The sequence below is a fragment of the Sorex fumeus genome, unplaced genomic scaffold (assembly GCF_029834395.1).
Source record: "Sorex fumeus unplaced genomic scaffold, SorFum_2.1 ptg000067l, whole genome shotgun sequence".
Taxonomy (NCBI): domain Eukaryota; kingdom Metazoa; phylum Chordata; class Mammalia; order Eulipotyphla; family Soricidae; genus Sorex; species Sorex fumeus.
This window is the reverse complement of record NW_026606124.1, coordinates 3777223-3796719: the sequence shown is the minus strand read 5'-3', so window position 1 is coordinate 3796719 and position 19497 is coordinate 3777223. Positions and strand designations below refer to the sequence as shown.

The window sequence follows — 19497 nt, the reverse complement described above, 5'->3', positions numbered from 1 at the left end:
ATATAAGTCTGTTTCTGCTTATGGTTACTAGTTGTGGAGATCAAGTTATCTCTACAGGGTGCCAGGGATCAAACCTGGGTTCTGTCGAGGCAGATGCCTCACCTCTGTACTATCTCTCAGACCCCCAGGATTGTTAAATCTTGTGATTAATTTCAACTTTGTCATTATGAAGGAATCTTTTTTTATATCTTCTCTGACCTTCTTTCCACTCATTTTTGTCTTGTGTGCGTCTGTCTCTTTTCTTTAATGTTCACCTTTTCATATTTAAAGTACATTCCCTGGGCTAGAGTGGTGATAGTACAGCGGGTAGGGCGTTTGCCTTGCATGAGACTGACCTGGGTACAATTCTCAGCATCCCATATGGTCCCCTGAGCGCCAGGAGTAATTCCTGAGTGCAGAGCCAGGAGTAACCCTTGAGCATAGCTGGGTGTGACCCAAAAGAGCCAAAAATAAATAAATAAAAATAAAGTACATTCCTTGTAAGTGTCTCATGGTTCTTTCTCTTTTTTCCCACCACCACGGATCCCTCTCTCTTTTTAAATTCGGTTTTAAGAAAGTTGGTTTTGGTAGGAGGCTCCTCAGCAGTACTCTGGGGGCCTGGGACCCCTGGCAGCACTTCTTAGCTCACTGTACCGACAGTTCCCAAGGCTGCGTGCTGTAGGGGCCTACGGTGCCTTGGACCTTCACGGCTGCTCCCTGTGATGCTCAGGGGACCAAGTGGTACCAGGGAGTGGGTAGGCCTGGACACATCAAGGTTTGTACCTCAGCCCCTGCATTGTCTCTCTAGCCCCTTTGGCAGGTGTTTAAATCCATTGCCACTTAATGATCATCCGTTGGGATTGGGTTTAATTTTATCTTGCTATTATGTATTGTCTCATCAAGGATAAAACTTCTTTTTTGGTGTGAAATATTAATTGATTATCTCAATTATCTTTTAAGGAAGTATAAATAACAGAAATTTCCGTGTACTTATGTAATTTCTATTTCTTGTACAGAGTGTTCTTCATTGCTTTGCAGAAATGTCAGTTTTTATCTGGCATCATTTACCTTCCACCTGAAGGACTTCCTTTAGTATTTCTTTCAGTGCAGTTCCTCTGCTTATACATTATTTAAACGCATTTATTTACTTTGTAAATATTGTACTTGAATCTGGTGACTTCATTCGGAATTTTATATTAATTTATTCATTCAACAAAATAATAGTGGGTTCCTGTTGTGTGCCAGGAACTCTTCTAAGCATTTGGATATTCAACAGTGACCGAAAACAAATAGAAAATCTTTATCTCCACATAGCTTAGATTCTGCTTGATGTAGATAGGTAACACAAAATGTAAAGTAACAGGAGCTATGGAGAAAAATAAAGCTGGTGCTAGGAATAGGAGACATTTGGTTCAGGGGATCGTGGTGGGGGCCGGGGGAGGGTGAAGGGGTACACAGCGGGGGGGCAGATGACGGAGGCTGATGGCAGTGTAGGATGGTCAGGAAAGGTCTTACCTGAAAAGATGACATTTAAGCAGAGCTGAGAAGAGGCAGGGATGAGTCATGTGGGATCTAGGGGAAGAGAATTCCAGCCAGGACAGCTGTTGTGAAAGCTCCCGTTTAGATCATGAACATGCCTAGTGGGTTCAGGGAACTGCAAGGAGGCCAGCGTGGTTAGAACAGTCCCAAGGGGAGAGCAGCCCCACTGACGCCTAGATACAGGGGTGGCCAGCTGGAGGCAGAAGCTTCTACAGGGCTTTGAGCTGGAAATTACATAATCGAACTCAGTAGTTTAACGGAGAATAAGCTGCCATGGGGAGAAAGAACTCGTGGGAAAGTCAGTTAGGTGCCAGCCAGCAAGGTCGGACCAATGGTTTCTAGGGTAGACTGGGAATATTTTGATGGTAGACATTTTTGATTTGCTGATGGATTAGATATTAGAGGAAAGGAGAAGATTCAAGTTTCCGTGGTTTGGGCCTAAGAAAATAAAGGATGGATCTCTGAGGTGAGAAAATGGTGGAAGTCAAATGACTCTAATGTTTTGTCCTGGGAAAGGCCACCTCCTTAATCCCTCCTGAAAGAGTGGGCTGTGGGGGACCTGAGCAGTAGGGCAGCGGGTAGGGCATTCGCCTTGCACACAGCTGACCTGGCTTCAGTCCCCGGCGCCCTATACAGACCCCCAAGCCCTGCCAACAATACAGATAAACAAACAGCAATGAAGACTGGGACGTGGACCTGGAACACTTGTTTACAAGAGACAGAGACGTCTCACTGTCTGTGCTCCTTAGTTCTGCTTAAGTATCATAGCACTGGTCAACCCCTTTGCCACCAGTCCCTTCTGGGAAAAGGACAGGGCCTCTGGCAGGAAGGAAGAGGTGAGTATGGACCAACTGCCTGTTACTGCCGGGAGACCAGGGGCCAAAGGGACACTATGGCTTCTGAGAGCAGGTCTCTGTGTCTCTCCTTTAGCTAAAGCATTGTTCTGTCCAGTGTTGTGTTTTCCCTGGTGACTCCAGAGCAGTAGGCCGCAGTGGACAGAAGTCTTTGTACTTCTCCTCCTGGTGATAAGCAGTTGACCCCACTTAAATGTTGAACAAATCGATCCGTGAATGTATGGCTAGGAATGTAGTTTAATCCCGTTTAGCTTTGGGATCCCTCCTGGGTTACTCAGTGCAGATGTGGATGGAACAGTCTGGAGAGCAGGAAAACAACGTAATTGAGACTCTCCTGGATGTCATCGGCCGAAACTTGAAAAAGCATAAAATTATTTGGGATGACTTGGCATATGAATGTTTCTTCCCAACAGGAGACATATAAGAATGTTCATCACTCTAAGAACAGAAGAGCTGGCCTACACAGTATCACTGGGAGTGACCCCAGATCTCCTGAGCACTTCTTGAGAACAGGACCCCTCACCACCGCCCCCCACAAAAAATCTTCATCTTTTGTAGCAGATGTAAATTTAGGGAAACAAAATTAATCAACAAAATGAAAAACAAGTTGTCGTATGGTCATAGTGATATTCTGCATTTACAAAAGTGACTGAGCTGAGGTATATGCTATTATGTGGGTAAGAATCATTTCACACATGCAAGAATAATTATACTGCTGTTAGGTGTCTGGATGGAAGTTTCCTTAGGAGGAGGAGAAAGCTCACAGTGATTGAGAGACTGTACTCGGGTGCCTTCCCAAAGATTGGAATGTTTACTGTCTTACTATCGGTGGGGATTACACATTTGTTCCTTCATCTTTCACTGAGATATTCTTATAGATATTTCTTAGATATATGTTTACTTCTGAAACAGATATCATGACACTTTTTTTTTCTTTTTGGGTCACACCTTGCGCTGCACAGGGGTTACTCCTGGTTCATGCACTAAGGAATCACTCCTGGCAGTGCTTGGGCGACTGCATGGGATGCTGGGAATCAAACCCTTGTCGACCATGTGCAAGGCAAATGCCCTACCCGTTGTTCTATCACCCCAGCCTCCTGAAACAGATTTCAATCACCATGCTAAAAAGTAACCTCCTGTAGTATTTGCTGGACAGATTCTAATCCTGAAGGCAGTGTTTGAGTTCTTTTGTGTCCCCTCCTATCCCCTGTGCAGGGATTATATTGGGGCCACACTGGTGATGCCCAAGACTTACTCTTGGCTCTGTGCTCAGGGTTCACTCCTGGTGGGGCTCATGGACCATAGGTGGTACCCACTATTGAAATAGGGTCACCAAACACAAGGCAAGTGGTATATCCCTTGTACTATCTCTCTGGCCCCTACTTTTGTGATTTTAAATGGTCATGAACCATACAAAAGAATCCATTTACTCTCTGTGGGGAGAGCCTCATGAAAATACTGAATTTCTAATACTGGATAGGAGGTGGAATCACAATCACTGAAGAAAACTAGTGTGAACTTAGCATACCCTCCTTTAAGTTTAAAACTTTTAAATAATGAGCAGAAACTCCTCAGGAAATAGAGTTCAGATATAGCATTGGAACTCCAACCCCCCCCCCCCATGGTAATATAACACAGAACATTATTTCTCAGTAGAATACAGTAATCTTATAAAAAATACACTTGAGTTATGTGTTAATTACTTTGTACTTTGACTATGAGGAGAGTTAAATTTCATTTTATTTATACAAGAATATTTACAATGTGTGCTAACGACATTAAAGCCACCTTCAGCATCAACTTGAGACCTAAATGCTGTTCTTATGTATCTGTCATTTCCTCCCTGACATTTTAATTTAATTGCCTGAACTTCATACCACAAATCTAGACCAAACATGATAAAATAAAATATAGCGTGGACAAGTCCAAGTTCTTACACCTATATGGAGATTAGGAAAGCAAACATGTGATTTATAAACAAGTGGTCAAGTTTTAAAAGGTCTGACTAAGATCAAACTGTTTGAGATTGGAAAGATAGCTGAGGATTAGGCTAAGCAAGGATCTTTGTTCAAGTCCTCGGTACCACACATGGGCCCCGTAGCACTACCAGGATTCATTCCTGAGTACCACCAGTGTGACTCCCAAATAAACACTGTTCAGTGGGACTACCCTATCAGAAAATTAATGGGATTACAGCTTCTACTATAGGTATGAGAGATTATTAGACTCCAGCAAGAATTTTTGCACTATATTTTAAGAATCTCATAGATAACTTAAAGCTAATCTAAAACAAAGCACTAGGTTTTATGGAGATACAAAGAATGGATTACATGGCTGAAGGAAGATACCGTGAAGGAAATGCCCTGTAAGGCATTTTCCCCATTTATTGAATATAAGACTTGATAATTGGCTTAATGATTGATTAAAATTTATGACTGAGAACGTGTTTGACTCAGGCTCCACATACTGCTATTTTTTTCTGTTTCAAAAAAATTTGTTTTATTTCTATTTTCAAAAGTTTAGCTCCTGGTCCCTATGAGAAGAGAAATGGACGACTCTAAGGGAACAGTTGAACATAAAGTGAAAAAGGCATCTTTCATGGTAGAATGATCAATGCGAGAAAATAGCTGGTTATCAGTGTTCTACGTTTATTAGTATTGCAGGATCATGTTGTCTTAAACATATTTTTTTCTCATTTTCCAGGTCTTTGATTCCAGTGAAGAGTCTGGGTATCTTGTTCTCACTATCGTTATATCGGGTCATTTCTTCATTTCTCAAGGAAAGACACTACTGGTAGGTCTCCTGCATGTAGTATAATATGTAAGCATATTTCTTATTTTTGTTGCTTCACATTTATGTTTGCTTTCTTAGTTTCTAGTCTCACTGAAATCCAAGTTCACAAATGAATCATTTATTGAATACTCTACAACAGTGGGAAGTACAAAGACCTGTTGGCTGTTGCCTGTCACAAAGAAGTCGAGAGCTTTGCTAGGAGTGAGCGTGGTTCAAAAGATTGAGGTTAAGAGTGTTATGAAAGATGCTTGCCTTGGGGATATATATGACCGTGCTAGGGTACTACTCTCAACTCTGCTCTGAGGTCATCCTGGTAGTGCAGGGTGATCATGCAGCATCTGGGATTGATCCCAGGCCTCCTGCGTAATAAGCATGTACCCAGCCCACTAAGCATCTCTTTGGGCCCTCTAAAGGATTCTTATTTGGGAGGTTGGGTTAAGACATAATGAGATGCATGTGATAATGTGTGGAAATTTTTTCTAAAGGGGTAACCAGCATATTCAGAGGAATAGATCTGAGGAGATAATGCAAAGAAAAAGTAAGACATGCTATCACTAATTGATAGAGACTTGCATAAAACGGAAACATTTCTAAAGGTGCATTATTGGTTCTGAAAGCACTCACATGCATTGTAGGAAATTTGGGAGATGTTAGAATATATAAAAGAAGACAATTGCCTTATTTGGAATTTTATGTTTGAATTGGTGTTATTTCCTATATAAAATTTGTTTGAGGTCAGGTTCATTTATAAGATTGTGTGTTTAAGAGGCACAATTTCACACTCTTCAGCATGTTGCTATACTCTGGTGGTACCAGTATTGCTCTGCTGTGGTCCGTTGGGCTCTGTCCCCACTTGAATCTCCCCTCCCTGAATTGGTTTTTAAATAATAAATTCACGGAGAGATGAGAACATTATTAACTTGTACAGTTAAAGAACATGTGCTTAGAGCTGGTTCAAGTGGTAGAGTATACGTCTGCCATGCTCAAGGCCCCGAGTTCAGTCCTGGGTGCTGCCTATCCCCCTGAGCACTGCCAGAGGCAGCCCTGGCGATTCCTGGACACTGCTGACCTGAGCATCATAGGCCCTCTCCACCAGCTGAACTTGACAGGGAGTGGCCCTGGGCTTCCCAAGCTCTATTAAGAATGGCCTTTACCATATATATATATATATATATATATATATATATATATGCACAAATCTTTCTATCTGTCTATAGACACACATAAATATGTGCATGTTTGTGTGTGTGTGTAAGGTGAGATTATTTCATGTGGGCATACTTTGTTAGTTGACAAACTGAGCGATTACTATATGTATGCTTGGCGTTATTCTAGACGCTAGGACTAGAGGTGGATAGAGAAAATGAAAACCTCTGTCCTTGTGGAATGTCATCATTCTGGCAGGGAGAAACAAGTCCTAATATATGCACCCAATAAATTAAAAATGCTTGAATTTTGGGTGAATCTCTTGCATGTTCTATTATAAGGGCAGCATCCCACATATATACATTATGATGGTTCATTTCTCGCTTAAGTGGAAAGTAGCTTTGTCCTTGAAATGTGAGGTGACTTGCAAATTCGTCTTGCGTTCCTTGTGACTTTTTAAACTGCACCAAGAGTTACGCTGGTGTACCAGTCTGACTTTATCTGTCACTGTTCGAGCTGGTGTCAGTTGCAAAGGCTAGGGCTTCTGCTTCAGCTGCAATTGAAGACGAATTCGGCTGTTTGACTGAGGGATGCCCAGAACCCAGTTCTCCCTGTCACTTTTGTGGATCCTTTTAAAAAGGGCTTTCTGGCCCCACCTGGTGGTGTTCAGGGGCTTCTCACAGTGCTCTGCTTGGATGTGGCTCCAAGCAGTGCTTGTGAGATTCTGTGGGTTGACCTTGGGCCTCCTGCACACGAGGCATAAGCACAAGTCCTTGGAGCTGTATCCCTAGCCTGGCTGTGGATCTTGTTGGGGGGAAGTGGTTGATTGGGCCACACGTGGCAGTACTTGGGGGACCCTGTGATGTCCAGTTATTGAACTTGGGCCTTCTGCTTGCAAAGCATGCGCACTAGCCCTTTGAGCTGTTTCCCTACCCCCATGATGTTCTTTTGAATAGTAACATCAGTGCATGGTGGCTTAGAACAATGCTTTTGAGAGCAATTCATTTGTTATTTCATGATGGACTAGTATTCAGTTGCATGGATTCACCTAGTCAGCTCTTCTGTTCAGATTATTTTATTCGGGGGCTACGCCCAGAAGAGTGCAGGGGCTAATCCAGGTTCTTTGCTCAAGGGGCTATGTGGTTCCAGGGGTCCATGTCTGATCTTGGCGTACAGACTGCATGCATGACTCAGCTCTTTGGGCTAGCTCTCTGGCCTCTCATCTATTCGACTTTGATATACATTTGGATTGCTGCCTTTCTTTTTTTGCTATTATGAAAAATGTCACGATACATATTTATATATAAACCTCCATGTGAATGTACGTTTTAATTTCTCTCTGGTAAATTCCTGAGAGAAAAACTGCTGTTGGGTTATATGGTACATTTCTGCTTAACTTGATATGAAACTGCAAAATTGTTTTCTGAAGCTACATTTCATGAGCAATATGTGTGAGGGGTCCTGTCCCACTGCCTCACCAACGCCGGTATCGCCGTTCTTTTAAAGTGTATCTGTCAAGGGCCAGAGTGATAGGAGGGTGCTTGCCTTACATGTGGCCAACCTGTGTTCAAATTACCTCCGTTCCATATGGTTCCCTGAGCACTGCCAGAGTGATCACTGAGCACAGAGCCAGGAGGAAGCCCTGACTATCGCTTGGTACACCTCCAGAGTAAAGTGAATGCGGAGATAGTTTGAACTTACTTTCTGTGATAACTAGTGATAATGTACATCATGTGTGTGTGCCATTTGAAATGTTTATTGTCGAGATCTTTGCTCATATCTTTCAACCATTTATAATTGAGTTGTTTTCTTATATGTGAATTATCAGCTTGTATATATATGTATGTGTGTATGTATATATATATATATACATATATATATTACTATATCACTGTTCATCCCGTTGTTCATCAGTTTACTCGAGCAGGTGCCAGTAACATCTCTATTCATCCCGGCCCTGAGATTTTAGCAGCCTCTTCCTTACTTGTCTTTCCCAATGATTGGAGGCTCTTTCAGGGTCAGGGGAATGAGACCTGTTATATATAGTTACTGTTTTTGGCATATCAAATATGCCATGGGGAGCTTGCCAGGCTCTGCCCGTGCAGGATATATATATATATGTTATATATATTATATATATATACTTTTTCTTTATGGGTCACACCCAGCGATGCTCAGGGGTTACTCCTGGCTCTGCACTCAGGAATTACTCCTGGAGGTGCTGGGGAGACCATATGGGATGCTGGGGATCCAACCCAGGTCAGCCGTGTGCCAGGCAAACGCTCTAACCACTGTACTATCCTCTGGCCCTCAACTTATATTTTGATTATAGCAATTTTATCAGAAATTTGTTCTGAAACCATTTCTCTCTGTTCTGTGATTTTCCTTTTCATTTCTTAGTGCCTTTTGAAGAGCACAAGGTTTAAGTTTTGATGATGTCCAAGTTTTTGTCTCATGGGTCATGCTTTTTTAAAAAATGCCACTTAAAATGTTATTTTGAAATTACAGTGTTTTTTTTTTATTCTAGATGTCTTAAGGTTTTGTTCTAACATTGACCTTTGACCTTACATTGACTTTTAACCTTAGAGTCCTTTCTTCCCCTCAGCTGAAAGTAATGTTGCACTGAAGATAACTATTATGGAATGTAATTATGGATCTTATGAAGCTTATTTCTGGAGCCATTGAGTTGATTTTTAATGTATGATGAGAATTAAGTCTGGGTTCATATTTTTACATGTAAATGACAAAGCCACGCGGGTTCCGGGGCTGAGACCTCCAAGCCTACTCGAATTGGAGTCGAGCATCTTCCACCCAGATCCTCCAAATTCCAGTAGGCGGGGGTCACACCCACCACCTGGCCCCCTGGCGCCGTGTAATCCCATCAGCGGCCAAGACTCAAAGACTATAAAATCCAGATCCCGGACGAGAACAGTGCAGTCTTTGCCCCCGCGCCTGGGTGTCCCTCGCCGGGACCCCTTGGAGGGGAGCGGGTCGAGCTTTCCTCCCCGCCCGACCAGGGCTCCGGCAGCCGAAGACCTCCAGGACCAGCCACCACCATGCTGAGACCACTCTCCGCACACATGAAGGTACTGGCAGAGGGACAAAGCCACGCGGGTTCTGGGGCCGAGACCTCCAAGCCTACTCGAATTGGAGTCGAGCATCTTCCACCCAGATCCTCCAAATTCCAGTAGGCGGGGGTCACACCCACCACCTGGCCCCCTGGCGCCGTGTAATCCCATCAGCGGCCAAGACTCAGAGACTATAAAATCCAGTTCCCGGAACCGCACGACATCTTATCAGAACTTTTCTTTATGACATCTTATTGTCTCATTCCTACTTTGGACAAACTTGCAGGCTATCTAATGTAGCCTGCCCACAGGGCAGAGTCTGGCAAACTCCCCGTGGCCTACCAAATATGCCAAATACCAGTAACAATGATGGGTCTCATTCTCCTAAAGAGCCGTGAATATAATCTCAGGGCTAGGATGAAAGAGACATTACTGGGGCCTGCTCGAGGCAATCGACGATTAACAGGATGATGAAATGAAATGAAATGAAATGACAGTTGTTCTGGCACCACTTATTTAAAATACTATCTTTTTCTTTTTTCATTACCTCGGAACACCTGTTGAAAGTCAGTTTTCTGTGTTTGTAGAACTGGATCTACTTCTGGACGCGGGTTGACTTCATCTATTCTTATTCCAAATCACTTAATCACTTAACTTCCCATTAGTCGTCGATTTGCTCGAGCGGGCGCCAGTAACGTCTCCATTTGTCCCTGTCGCGTGCTAGTGTAGCCCAATGGCATCTGTTCGCTCCGGGAACATGAAGGGCCTCAAACCGATCGTTCATGATCTTGACGAAGAAGTCTGACCATCTGGTAGGTGGGCGGCCACGCGGTCTCCTGACATCCCGTGGAATCCAATCAGTAACAGCTCTAGTCCAACGGTCGTCTTTAAATCTCATTACATGACCAGCCCATCTGATTTTCGACACCTTGGCAAATGAGACAGCGTCCCTGATCCTTGATCGTCGACGGATGTCAGAACTCCGGATTCGTTCTCTCATTTGAGTGAAACGTGATATTCCAAGCATAGCTCTTTCTATTCTTCTTTGGGAGACCTGGATGGCGTTCTCATCTTGTTTGCGTAGGGCCCAGGTCTCTGAGGCATATGTTAATGCAGGAAGAACAGTGGAATCAAAGAGATGTGCCCGGAGCCGAAGGTTCTTCGTCCTCTTAGCTATTTCTTCGACGTTCTTGAAGGTGTTCCAAGCCGCTCTCTTTCTCCTGCGCAGCTCGGGTGCCAGGTCATTTGTCATGTTGACCTCTCGACCTAGGTAGACATAGCTGTTGCATTCGGAGATGGTCGTTCCATTGAGAGCGAATGGGGCGTCAGGAACAAGGCTGTTTCTCATAAACATTGTCTTCGTAAGATTCAGCTGTAGTCCTACCTTTCCACACTCACGGTCAAAGTTGGCCAGCATTTGTGCCGCTTGGCTGATGTTTGGTGTTATTAAAACAATGTCATCAGCAAAGCGGAGGTGGTGTAATTGCCGACCATCTATCTTCACTCCCATTCCTTCCCATTCCAGTCATCGCATGATGTTCTCGAGGGTGGCACTGAAGAGTTTCGGTGAAATGGTATCACCCTGCCGCACCCCTCTCTTGACATCAACGATCACTTCTTTGTAGAATGGTGAGATCCTGGTAGTGAATCCGCAATAGAGCTCACGGAGGATCCTGATGTATTGGGCTTGAACACCCTGATTGGCTAGGGCTTCAATGACCGCTTCCATCTCAACAGAATCAAAGGCCTTCTTTAAATCAATGAACGTTAAGCAGAGCGGCATCTTGAACTCCCGAGAAACCTCAATAAGCTTGGTTATCGTGTGGATATGGTCGATGGTGCTGAATCCTTTGCGGAACCCTGCTTGCTCGCATGGTTGTCCTTCATCTAATGTTCTGCCAATCCTATTCAGGATGACTCGAGTGAACAACTTGTAGATGACAGACAATAGGCAGATCGGGCGATAGTTGCCAATGTCATGGATGTCTCCCTTCTTGAACAGTAGTACGGTTCTGCTGGTTTTCCATTGGGACAGAACCTTGCATTCAGACAGGTAGCGAGTGAAGAGCCGAGCCAGTGTATTGATGAGTACTGACGGCAGGTTCTTCAGGTGTTCAGGTCTGACCTTGTCTGGGCCGGGTGCTGTTTGTTTCTTTTACCAACGAAATGGCGTGTCGGATTTCAGAGGGGAGAACATTGGGAACAACATACCCATCCTGTGGAATTTGGTATGCTGGCAAGTGGACATGGCTGTCGAAGAGATTTGAGTAGAAGTCATGGATAATCTTCTCCATTGCCGTTCTGGAGGATGTGATGGATCCATCAGGGCGTCGGAGGGCAGTCATCTTGGTCTTATAGTTGGCGAAGGACAGGTGGGCCTTACGAATACTTTTCCCGGCTTCTGCCGCATCTACCAGTACTTCTGCTCTTCTCTCTTTGAGGTCTTCCTTGATCGCATCTCTGCACTGCTTTGCGAGCTCGGACGTTAGCTTGCGGTTGCCTGAGGCATGCGCCAAACCACGCTGGCGAATTAGCTCAAGAGTTTTCGAAGATAGGCGACTTTTTGTGGCTATCTCTCTCTTGGCGTTCCTCGCACATTCATGGAGGTGCTGAACCAGTCGATCGTATTCCTCGTCAATGTTGTCAACAATGGCATCTTCCCATGTTGCCGCAATAGTACCAAAGAGTTCCCAGTTGGTGGTCATTCTGGGAGTTCTCTTTTTGAACTTTGCAGCCCTTTCTCCCCGCTCTGTGAAGTAGAATTTTGCACGAAGGAGACGGTGGTCCGATCCCGTTCGAAATTTTGGGACAACAGCGACATCAGTCAGGCAAAACCGTCGATTGAATATGATGTGGTCTATTTCGTTGTGGAATCGTCCACCGGGAGACTCCCATGTCCATCATTTAGATTCTGCCTTCTGGAACTGTGAGTTACCATGAATGGTCTTGGTCGACATGATGAACTCAGACAGTCTCTCACCCTGTTCGTTCCATTCTAGGCCATGGGTCCCGATGTGAATTTCTTCAGCTGATCTTCTCGGTCCTATCTTGGCATTAAAATCACCCACAATGATCTTGTAGAAGGTGTGGTCTTCTTTATAGAACTTCTCTAGCTCCATGTAGAACTTCTCGATTTCTCTTTCATCATAATGAGATGTTGGTGCATAGACAACGAAGATAGAAACTGCAGGCAGTGAGCCACATCTATTCAAATGTAAACGTCCGATTCGGGTTGTTAGGCATTCGAATGAATCAATGCTCTTGGCCAAGTTTGTGTTGACAAGGACACCGACGCCTCCAACACCTCTTTTATCGCATGTTCCGAGGAACAATTCTTCTCCAGTGTCGAAAACGGCATGGTGAGATTCGTGCCTTCTTGTCTCGGTCAGACCAATGATGTCGTACTTGATCATTCGTGCTTGTACCATCAGGTCCTCGATGGATGCATCTGATGCTAGCGTACGTGCATTGAAAGTACAGACGATCATTTTTGTCTTATTCCAAAAAACATACTAATTAATTTAGTTTTGCTGTAATTTCAAAAATCAGGTAACATAATTCTTTCAGTTGTGTTACTTTTCAAAATTGTGTTTGCTGTTCATTTTCATATAAACTTGAGAGTCAACTGTTCTGCAAAACTTCCTGTTGGGATTTTGACTGGATAGCTTTGAATCTCTGTTTTAGGGAAGAATTGACATCTCTCTACTGTCTTCTGATCTGTATGTTATAACATCATTTATTTATTCAGTCTACTTATCTACTTTCAGCAATGTTGTATAGGTTTCACAATCGGTCTCAAGCATATTTAGCTAAATGTATCTATGGTGTCCATAGTTTTGTCACTGCAAATATGATTTCATACTTCTAAATAGCTAATAGTTGCTAGCATGTAGAAATGCAATTAATTTTTTCATGTTGACTCTAGAATCCCATGATCATGTCAAACTCATTATTTGTACAGTTCTTTTTAGGGTAGATACTGTGGGTTGTTTTTCTTTCACATAGATGATTTGTTTTCTGTAATTAGTTTTACATTCTTCCCTTTTCATCTATACATTCTCCCGGGGTTATACCATCTAGGACGTCCTTTACAATGCTGTGCAGAAATGAGCGTTAACATCTTTGCCTTGTTTTCCAATCTTGGGGGGAAATAAGTAAAATGTTAGCTCTAGGGGTTTTGTAGATTCCCTTTATCAGAGGTTCTATTCAGTTTGCCGTGCATTTTAATCATGAATAGGAGTTGAATTTTGTTGAATACTTTCTGCACCCATTAAGATGGTTTTCTCTTTTGAATTCTGTTGTTGTAATAAAATTTTCAGATATTCTGTTCTTACTGAATCAACCTTTATTATGGAAGTATTGGATTTTTAAAATTATGTACATGTGTAAGTGTGATAAAAATAAAAATACATATTTTAAAAATACTTTACTCCTTACATTAAAGAACAATTTTTGGAAAGTCATACAATTTATTCAGAATTTTCTGAGTTCCACAAGAACTGACACAAAGATCAAATGCATTTGGATTACAATACATTTCAGTTGCAATTTGATGTTGGTATTGCATTTACACACTCTCTTTCTTCATCCTAACTGGGTGGTATCATATTTTTAGAATTTTTCCCATAAAAGGTAAGGACAGGATGGCTGTGGAAAGTTTTCCACTTCCGTTTTAGTATGTGAATTTAATTGTTGGCATGGATTTGAATGTGCTATATTTATACTATCAACTTTTTTTTATGGCAGCTGGAAACCAAACACACACACACACACACATATACACACACGCACACACACTTACCCCAAACCAAAAAGCCAAGTCTTCTTTTAGAGAAACTAATGACTAGTTCCCCAAGTAATATGTTTTTGTAGAGATTTAAATAGGTCAGCAAAGATTTGTCCTATCCGCTTGAACCTTGGTGACTATTTAAACTTAATTTCCTTTAAACATCATGAAGCTGCCTCCCTGATTGCTATCTCCTGTGAGGTGCATGAAATTTTGTGTTTCAGATTAATATTCTGAGTGGTGTCTAGTGATACCGTAGTTTTCATTTGGCATGTTCCTTTTGTCAAAAGGCTCCGTCTCTGCCATCAGAGGCACTAGGAAACCATCCATTTGTCATTTCTCTACAAAGGCTTGCAGGAAGATGGGGAGCTCTTGGCTCCATTCTTTGTTTTATTATCATTATTTTTTTTGGTTTGGGGAAGATGTTCAAGACTTACTCTGCACTCAGGAATCACTCCTGGCAGACTCAGGGAACCATATGGGATGTGGGGATCGAACCCAGGTTGGCTGCAGGCACGATACAATTTCTCCAGCTCCCATTGCCTCCATCCTTTATTTTAGACTTGATGTTCAACTTGTTTCCCCTTTTCAGTCTTGGCATTTTGAACAGGTTCTTTCTTGACTGTTCTGGCCTCTCTTTTTCTTATATATGTGGAAACTCATCATTACCTTTAAAGCCTTTTTGGAAGACCTGTTATGCCTTTGACTTACGTTAACTCTTTTAAATTATTCTTTGGGGAGGGTGGGTGCAGAGAGATAGCACAGTGGATGGGGACTTGCCTTGCACCCAGCCAACCAGGTTTGCTCCCTGTCATCCCATAGGTCCTTCAAGCTGCCATGAGTGATTCCTGAGTGCAGACCCAGGAGTTAGGTTCTGAGTATTACCGTGTATGTCCGCAAAGCATATATATGTATATATTTATATGTTTTGCAGACATATATATAATATACATTACATATATATAACACATATGTATATATTATGAACCTCGCTTGTGAGAGGAACAATTTGTAAGGAACAGTCTTTTTTTTTTTTAATTTTATTGAATCACCGTGAGAAAGTTACAAGCTTTCATGATTGGGTTACAATCACACAATTATCAAACACCCATCCCTCCACCAGTGCACATTCCCCACCACCAATATCCCCAATATACTCCCCCTTTCCCACCCTCCCCTTGCCTCCATGGCAGACAAAATTCCCTATACTCTCTGTCTACTTTTGGGCATTATGGTTTGCGATACAGACACTGAGAGGTTATCACGTTTGGTCCTTTATCTACTTTCTGCACACATTTCCCGACTGATTCCTCCAGACATCATTTGTTTAGTGATCCCTTCTTTATTCCAACTGCCTTCTCCCCTCTGCTCATGAGGCAGGCTTCCAGCTATGGGGCAATCCTCCTGGCCCTTGTATCTACAGTCCTTGGGTGTCAGCCTCATGTTATGTTACTCTGTACTCCACAAAGGAGTGCATTCCTTCTACATCTGTCCACGAGGAAGTCTTAGGGCTCCTCCAGAAATCTCTGCTGAGGGCTCTGGCTCCCAGCTGTCCACCTGGGACGGACTTCTGAAAGGCCATAGCTTCCTCACTGCACACTTGGATTATTATCTCTCCTTCCTCTTCCTGGTCCTCCTCCTCCTCCTCCACCTCCTTCTCTTTCTTCTCCCCCTCCTCCTCTTCTTCCTCTTCATCCCTTTCTTTTCCCTTCCCCCTCTCTCCCTTTCCCTCCCCTGCCTCTTCCCTTCCCCCTTCCCGCTTCCTCTTCTGGTTAGCTGCATGCAGGGTACGTGCCCTACCCATCGTACTATCTCTCCAGCCCCAAATATATTCCTGTGTGAGGTGTCTGTCAAAACTTTAAATTTTCTAGTGAGCCATTGTTAGTGTAGTTTTACTTTTGCTCCTACATCTGTTTGTTCTCCTATCCCATCTCTCTTTACACCTTCCAACTCCGTGCTGTTTTCTCACTTTGCCCTTAACCAAACCTCAGCCTTCCACCCAAAGTCTGCAGTTAGCTTGTGTCACGTAACCTTCCCAAATTGTATTAATTTCCCAGCACAATTTGCATCTATTTCCCCCATACAATGTCTGTTTATTTTCTATATCTTGAGTGTTCTATTTCCTTCTTTTTTGTTGCAGGATGATTTCATACACGTACTCTTTTGCCCTTCCTCTTCTTCCATTTTCTCCTCTTTCCCGTTTCTGGAGACCTGTGAGTGTATTCATCTGTAGTGGTCTTACTGTCTTTATACTTAGATATTTTCCTTTCGAATATTTGTAAGTGATCCAGCTAATAGGAATTTACACTCCTCTTCATTCACCCCAAGGTCCAGAAGGAGTGAACAAAGCCTGCCCTAGCAGGACTGTTGCTGCCTGTTAGTGAATCAGTGTTTTGCTGGCTGTGATGCCCTCTGTAGACTCTAGTTTATTCATGCCCCTGCCTGACAGTTCTGTTTCTGGGAAGAATCCCTTTGACTTCCTAGATAGCACAGTGCAGCACACATCCAGGATATACTTGTTTCAAATGCTCTTGACTAGTAGTAGTGAAATGGGTTCTGAAAGTGGAGAGTTTCTTGCTGGATTCCTAGCTCTTTCTCTGTTGATAACAGTGATTTTTACCTATATTTCTTCTGCTTTCTTGCCCAGTCACAACTCTTTCTTAGGAAGAAAAATTACTAGTTGGCTCTCTCTGCCACCTAGATTGATTTTTACCCTGTCTTGTAGAAATTCAGCAATTTGTTGCATAAAAGACATCCATTCCAAATTTCTAGTATTGATGTAGTTCTGTTTTATGTTTGTTTTGACATTTTAATTGCGACGGAATGAAAGTGTGAGATAAATGCCTCTGTTCAAGGTATTATGTCGGAAGTCTAAAACCTTTTAGGTATTTTTCTAATTTCCCACCCCTCAGACTCAGTAGGGTTTGGGCCAAAATGTACCTTTTCTCATCATAGGCTAGCAAACAGAATTGCAATTTTCTCAGCAGTTAGTTGATTTTTGGTATCTCACACGAGAGTATGCCTTAGCAATTGGGTGATCTGCTGTCAGTGGGCTAGAAATGTCCTAATATCAGTCAAGAGTATGTATGTAGATAAACATACTTCTTTTACTATAGTGGGTCAGACAAATACAGACCTGTTTTAATTTGTTATTTTTTTATTAAAAATTTTGTTATTGAATATCTGTGAGATGGACCCTTACAAGGCTGTTCAGGATTGGGTTTCAGTCATACAGGGTTCCAGCAGCCATTCCTCCACCAGGGTACATTTTCCATCATCTGTTTCCCACCCACCATCCCCCAACACACTCCCTACCACCTCCCTCTATGGCAGTCACTTTTCTTCCTTCTCTCTTTTTGTGCATTTTGGTTTGCAATACAGGTGCGAAGAGGTCATGGTATGTGTTCAGGGCGTTCAGTATTTTTATCAGGACGATAAGGCTGGAGTAGCTTTCCAATTGGGCGGCCGCATTGGGGTGTGGATGTGACTGCTGAGGCTTCTGGAAGTCCAGGGAAGTGGGGGTAGGTTGCCCATCCCAACTCCAAGAAAGCCCGGAGATTTCAGTCACGAAACCCACATACCTGAATTTTCAGCGGATTATATCTCGGTGAGGTCCATCCTGAGATGGTGGAGTCAGGTCGGGGGAATAGAGGTGATTTTGGACTGTGGGAGCAAGTGGCTGCTGGAGGCTCTGCTTGGGTGCGCACCAGGCTAACCTACCCACCTGATTTACCTTGGTCTTCAGCCGCGCGCAGGTCCGAGCTTAACTGCAGCTTTTGATCCCTTTTGGGATTTATTTATGGGTCTCTGAAGCAAGGCTGATAAATGAGCCGGAGGTGGTTTGTGGGTGTGACTCCCGCATACCTAACACTTGGCCATTTAATTTCTTGGGAAACTTGGACTCTAGCTGTTGCAGTCTGGTCAGAGGCACAGCAGCAATTTTGAGGCACCAGGAAGCCTGAAGGCACCATCACTCGTCCTGCGGATATAGGTTGACCTGCTGGCGGGACCATATCCCCAAAATGCAGACTCATTGGGTAGCTAAAATTTTGACCTTCGACCTAACCCTGAGCTACTTCGCCATATTGTTCTGTGGATATGCACACGTATACAATATGCATTTGTACTGATATTATAATGGCTCTGATGGGGAATTTAAGAGCTTATCTAGCCAGATCTGCTTTTAAAAGTAAAATTATATTTTTGTTCACTCGTACCTCATTGTGGCCTTTCCAGTTCTTGTCCTTCCTTCACAGACTAATTCTTGACCGCTTAAGAATTGCTCTATCATGTGTTTAGTATAAAAATGCTAAGCACACGAAACCAGGAAGATTGACCATTTTCTTTTCATGCAACTTTTGAATAATATTTTTGAAAGAGTTATTAATTTTTCAGAGTTATTTTGACATTTAAAACCCAAAAGCTGTTTTCTTCTTTCCTTTTGCCATTTCCTAACATCTGCATTAAACATATTTTCCAGTTCTTATAGATTGTGTCTTTATTTTTGAGCTTCTGTTTGGTTTACTAGATATTTAGTTTGTAAGAAAAAATACCTCTTTGGGGATAAATTCTGGTTGTTACTGTGCACGTTGAAAGATTGTATCAATATACAGTTACCATCTAAGAATTTTATCCATATTAGAACTGGAAACATTGTAAATTCCCTTCAGATTTACACAGGTTGATAGTTGTAACAGTTTTACTTTTGATCACAACAGACTAACTCTTGGCTAAACTGACATCATATTTTAGCGTCTTCTCAAAGTACATGCATGAGAAATTTAGTCATAAAATTCAGGTTTCTACATTCCTTCTCTTGTTAAAGAGCCAATAGACTTTAGGATCTTTTTGAAAAAAGCTTCTTTGGTATGAGTCCCACCCAGTTCCCCAAACACAGTGTTGAAGGTTGCACTGGTTTCAGTAGACTCCTCTTGTTTATTTTGATATCTTAAAATAAAGCTTATAAAGCTGTCATTTTTATATAATTAATCCTTACTAAAAGTGAAATAAGCAGATTTTACTTGAGCTATTACTGTTTTAACTATAAAAATCCTTTTTAAGTAATTTATCTGTGAATGTTTGATGTATTAGTGGAACTTATTTTTTATTTGTGGTGCCTCCCAAGCACTGCTCTGGGGGGGTTGGGGTCACTCCTGGCAGTACTCCATCACTGGCACAGATGGTCCCATGCCAGGGCCCATGGGTGCAGTGGCGCTGCTCACTCTTGGCGTGTGGGAGACTCTTGGTCATACCAAGCGATGACCCAGGGTCCGCAACTGGGCTCAGGGGCATGCAGGCCTGCGTCTTAACCCCTGCACTTCCTGCTCCCTCC

General features: G+C 42.8%; 1 protein-coding gene across 1 annotated transcript in view; it reads left to right on the top strand.

Moving 5' to 3' along the window:
• Positions 1-19497, top strand: part of REC114 (REC114 meiotic recombination protein) — a 96588-nt gene that overhangs the window by 19628 nt on the left and 57463 nt on the right. Inside the window, exon 2 of the mRNA XM_056128736.1 lies at positions 5076-5165. Coding sequence (XP_055984711.1) covers positions 5076-5165 — 90 coding nt within the window. The remainder of the gene's footprint in view (positions 1-5075; positions 5166-19497) is intronic.